Source organism: Protopterus annectens, chromosome 4.part1 (assembly GCF_019279795.1).
Source record: "Protopterus annectens isolate FY-2018-M chromosome 4.part1, PAN1.0, whole genome shotgun sequence".
In the NCBI taxonomy this organism is placed as follows: domain Eukaryota; kingdom Metazoa; phylum Chordata; order Ceratodontiformes; family Protopteridae; genus Protopterus; species Protopterus annectens.
The window spans coordinates 993,011,264-993,016,723 of NC_056734.1; the positions used below are offsets into that span (position 1 = coordinate 993,011,264).

A 5,460-nucleotide genomic window follows, 5' to 3' on the forward strand; every position below is an offset into this window, starting at 1 on the left:
GTACTGGAACAAATATTAAGAAATATTTGGAATCAAATTTAGGTGGTCATAGTAGTGACAAACTGAAAATGAGGGGTACAAGTAAGTGTGGCAGATGTTCACAATGTAAATATATAACCAATGTGAAAGAAATAATTTTGGAAAATGTATTAAGGTCAACGGTGAGCTTTGTAAATGGGAGTTGTCAAACAACAGGAGTTTATTTGGCTGTGTAAAACTTGTCCACTACTTAGGAAAAACTGAGGCATTTAAGAGACAGGGTTTATGAACACCAGTACCAAATTTCAGCAAAAGACCTTAACAACGCCCTATATAAACACTCCTTGGCTTGTTCTAATTTCAAAAGTTTTTCTTTTGGAATACCAGAACGGGTGGTACACTTAGCATAATTTGTAATGTTTAATTTATGATTTTAGGGGAAGTGTTTTAGAATGGTGTAGATACCTTTAATTATTTGAAGTTATTTTATTGGACAAGGCATTCATTAAATAAATGTACTGGTGTGATGTGATGATTACAAATTCTGATGAAGTCCCAGTAGAAGGGGATGAAAGCGTTCAGTCTGTTTTTAAATGTTTCATTAAAACTGGAATTTTAACTCAAGCGTGTGCATAGCTCTCAACCTTCCATCTCTAAAATGAGGAACACTAGCCCTCATAATGTGGAACAAATGGGCAAAATGTGGAACACATACTAATGGCTTACTAACAACTTCAACTAGGAGGGTCATATGATGGTCAAAATATGCTGGTTTTACTTATAAAGAAGATATTTTAATGAATTAATAGGATTAATTTCTATTTACAATGGATTTCACTAAAAAAATTCCTAACACTGATTGTGTGACAGAGTCTTTCAATGTGGAACATTTGAGGAACTTGGAGGAACATGAACTTTTTAAGACTCCAAATGAGGTACGTTCCTCGTAATGAGGTACACTTAAGAGGTATGAGCGTGTGGTCCAGCTGTCTGCAGTGTATAATTTTCGATATTACAAGTTCGTTTCTACCCTGTGATTGCTGTTGGTGTTTTAATAGTAGTTATTCGATAAATTGCTTCAACCGTTTTGCGTGGACTGCATTTTGTAGACCGCACACTAATGGTTATGTTTGATCCCGCATATTGAATCTAACGAAATAAATACAAAACATATCATCATGCCATTAAACATTATTTTCCAAAGTGCGTAAAAAGTGAGCAGTATGTGTGGCAATTGATGAACACCGAGACCGGCAATGTAAAGCAAATTCAAAAATGCAATATTGTGTTTGGGGACTGTTAAGTATCGATGCACTCAGCAAAACCATCTACTTCCTGAAGCGCAAAATGTTTTGAGTGTCAGAAGAGAACTGAAGGAGTGACTTACTTTATAATAAAACGCATCTGTATACAGAATACTAGCAAAAATTGTCAAATCGTTTTTTCAACAATAGTGTCACAACTTCCGTGATAAGAGGCAAGTGATTAATTCAGAGAATTTAGACGAGAGTTGGGTATGTCAAGCAAACTACACAAATAAGAGGGAAGGAACGAGGAAGAAGGACTATCCTATAAAACTCACCTTATTTTTAAAAGCCACTTACTGTCGTTCCGTATATCACATGGCGTTTTATTGTTGTGTCTCCTACCGTCGTACCTCTCAACCGTCCAGATTTTTGCCTTGTTTTCCTCACTTGAAAATCAACTACTTTATGTGTAACATCATGCTCCCCAGCATACCTCTCAACCTTTTACTGCAAATCTAAACAAAGCCTCACATAATGGGGGACAAAGGCAGTAAAATAGGCACAAATTTTAAATATTGCTCTTATAAGCTTAGAAAGGTACTTGACTCGAGTAACATGGTTTTGTTTTAACATGCTATATCTGAAAGATATGAAGTCTAAAACTCAAATGTATGTCATTATTTAGTGACCAGTCCACAAATTATCACAGAGATTTGCCAGAAGACCACACATTTTATGAGGAACAGACCAAAAATATGAGGCTAAAATCTGGACAGTTGAAAGGTATGCTCCCCAGGCTTGTAGAGGCAATCTGGCGGTCGTGCTTCTTTAATAATTTGAGTAAGGTGTTAAGCATACCACTTCAACTTTGTGCAAAAGAAGGCAGCTTAATAGTAAGTTTTTATTTTGGCCGTTATCATAGCTCTCAACCTTCCATGTCCAAAATGAGGAACACTAGCCCTCATAACGTGGAACAAATGGGCAAAATGTGGAACACATACTAATGGCTTACTAACGTCAACTAGGAAGGTCATATGATGGTTACAATATGCTATTATTTATAAAGAAGATCAATTAATTAATATGATTCATTTCTACTTACAATGGATTTCACTTAAAATTCCTAACACTGAATGTGTGACAGTCTTTCAGTGTGGAACTTTGAGGAACATGAAATTTTAAAGACCCCAAATGAGGTACGTTCCTCGTAATGAGGCACACTTGAGAGGCATGGACTATCCCAGTGCAGTTATTCGTAGACAGAACATGCAAGTCGAACTTTTCATGAAGGCAGTATTTCCTGTGCGGCATTTCCAAATATCACGTTTTCATTGTGGTTATAATTTTTATGCCGTTTACTTCCTAATGAGACAACATCTTTTCCTCTCATTCTCTCGAATACAGACTCGAATTAGATACATAGTTTTGGGCGTGGTTTTAATTTTACTGCCTCTAGAAACAACCTAGTATGACCACAAATACTGAGTAGTGTAAGGCAGAGAATATGCTGTACCTTTATTGAGCAGACTCAGGCTTGCAACGAAACTCTCAACCTTCCATCCACAAAATGTTGAAACACCTGCTCTCACGAAGTGAAATACTTACCGAATGATAACGTAAGGACAACTTGGACTAGAAACTCACACCATTTTTTTAAATGGATACGCCTCACTATTATTTACCACGGATATTAGATTAGCAATTTTAACAACGAATGTGTCATAAACCTTTTGCAGTGCAGAATAGACTAAAACTTTAATAACGATGAACAAACGTGAGTAGTTTGCAACAGTGTTTATACGGGCAAACAAATGCAAATAAGTAAATAAGGAACAACTTCCATTTTCATAGCACAACGTAATCAGTAAATGTGGGAACCAGACAAGCACAATCATCACAGTAAAACATAAGTAAAGAATACGCACGCGCAATGCTTTTACTTCCCCAACATGGCTTTAATTTGCCCACGCTCATGCGCATTGATTCCATTTTTCACAAATGGTATACAATGGCTGCCGTAGGTTTGGTATCAGTAGAAAACAGTGTCGGGCCCGGTTATGGACTTAGTACTGGACATGGTTCAGGGCCAGGACCAGGCCACGGACCTGGTGCTTGGAACCGGTCATTGGATAGGGCTCTGGAGGAGGGTGCGATTACGGGCTGTCTAAATCTGAGTGGCAGGAAGTTGAAGGAGTTCCCCAGGAGCGCTGCCAACCACGATTTGACTGACACTATTCAGGCCGGTAAGAAGTTATAGTTGGTTTTTGCACATTTGCGATGGAATGCAGTGTGGTGCCAAACTTATGCTGTCTTAACTTTTGCTTATTAACAAGCCTCAATATGTTTGCAGACTCTTGTACAAGTTGTTTTAAGTGACTGGGACGTCAGCTTGATCTGCACTTTTCCACTGCTGTATCATATGCTTGTCCTGTTCCATTTGTTTGACAGCAGTTATTTTTATTCTGGTACACAGTGTGTGTTTCTACAGAATGTACCCCGAACCACTTTTCCTGTTCACAAATAACTTTGACGGGTATTGCTGGCTGTTCTATGTTAGTTTCTGCTATACTTAGAAAAACGAAACTCTTGGACCGTTGAGTTGCTCTTGACATAATCTTTGATGGTGCTTTATTTTTCTATCAGTATCTTTTGCCCCTCTCTCTTAAAGTTTTGGATATAGAGCATCACATAGCTGTCCTCCCCCTTCCCCAAAGCATTGAGCTTTTGTTTTGGGTTCAGAGTTTTATAAATGTCACCTGTGTGCCATTTGTTTTCAAAATGTATATCTTAATTGAAATTGATGTGTTAATATCAAATGAGCATTCTTATATCTGTAAGAAAGTTTCTTTAAGTATTTGACCTGGGTTATTTTGTGCACGTGTGACTAGTGAGCACAGAAGTGCTTTGGTTTACCTCTACAAGTTTAAAGCTTTTGTGTATTTATGAATAGTATTTATTACACACGCAGCCCATTTAAGTCAGGGGCCTTTTTACATGCAAGGGCTCTGTTCAGAATACTACAGTGTACAGAAGTGTTACTGTTTTAGTGTATGTCCTGGTATGAACTCTTTTATTTCCCTATAGTTACGTATAACTTGAAATGTTTTTGAGTTGATGTAGGGAGTTGTACTTCATATGGTATACATATCTTCTAGAAGGTTGTGTCTGTTAAAAGACCTTTGCGTCTCTGTATTTCTTGCTTCTCATCCTGTCAAACATGCACAAAGATCTCTTGATGTCGTGAGTAGAGAAGTAAATTTTAAGAAGTTAGTGCCTACGCATATATTTGCACAAAGAAAGTGAGACTTTGGTTTAGAAATTAATTTATATTTTTTTACTGTGAGATTAAAAGAGGTGCCTGAAATATTACTATTTTCTACCTACCTGCATGGCACTGGAAAGAAGCTGTAAAGATGTTTAACTCTCTTACTTTTCTTGAAAAATAGAAAGATAAGATAGCATTCAAAAGAGAAGTATTAATTCATGTACATGATCCTAAAAAGAATTTGCAGTATATTTGCCATTTTCTCTGTACAAAGGCATAAGGTCTTGTGGAGACTAGTAAGTGGTTTTGATAACTGACCTGAAAACTAGAATGAAAGACTGAATTTGGAGACTTAAGTGATATAATGATTTAAGAGATGTGATAGTTTTGGTATAAGAAATGGTGAAACAAGGGGTAGTCTGTTAAGAGAAGCAGATCTTACTTCTACAGGGGCTGTGGGTGTGCTAGTGAACTTACTGGTACATGGTTATGATAATTAACTAATGAGTTAGACGTATGCAAGATAAAATACAAGTCACAGGAGGCAATAAGAAAAAATTAAAGATGTAACAGTCATTGTTATGGAAAATAGATTCATATGAGAGCACATTGATTATACTTCTAATGGAAATGAGAAAAGCCCCACACAGCTGAAATTCAAGTTTTGCACAGTAGATGTGGCTGTACCCACAAGGAAATTACTTTTGATAAATTGTGTAGAATCTGTTAGAAGAAGAAATTTTTGCAATTACTTGTAAAAAAAAAAAAGCATGGAAAAGAATACTTGAGCAGAAGCATGAAACTGAGTTGTGTGGTGGTACTGTTTTAAATGAAAAGAGTTGATGCAGCAAAGTTTTAAAATGCATGTAAAGCACTGAGGAGGGTGTCAAGTCAGAAGGGCTGATAATTGGACTGGCCCTGAGGCTAAATCCCTGGCTGTGGTCCATGCAGCTTTTGTTTGATTACTTG

General features: G+C 36.9%; 1 protein-coding gene across 5 annotated transcripts in view; it reads left to right on the plus strand.

The window, feature by feature from the left end:
• Window positions 1-2,722: 2,722 nt before the first annotated feature.
• LRCH3 (leucine rich repeats and calponin homology domain containing 3) overlaps window positions 2,723-5,460 on the plus strand; it is a 3,082,729-nt gene continuing 3,079,991 nt past the window's right edge. For 4 of the 5 annotated variants that reach the window (XM_044070696.1, XM_044070697.1, XM_044070698.1 and 1 more), the window contains exon 1: window positions 2,724-3,469. In XM_044070696.1, coding sequence (XP_043926631.1) covers window positions 3,157-3,469 — 313 coding nt within the window. In that variant the 5' untranslated portion in view covers window positions 2,724-3,156. Of the gene's footprint in view, window positions 3,470-5,460 lie in introns of all 5 variants that reach the window. The other variant, XM_044070695.1, reaches the window with a different exon arrangement.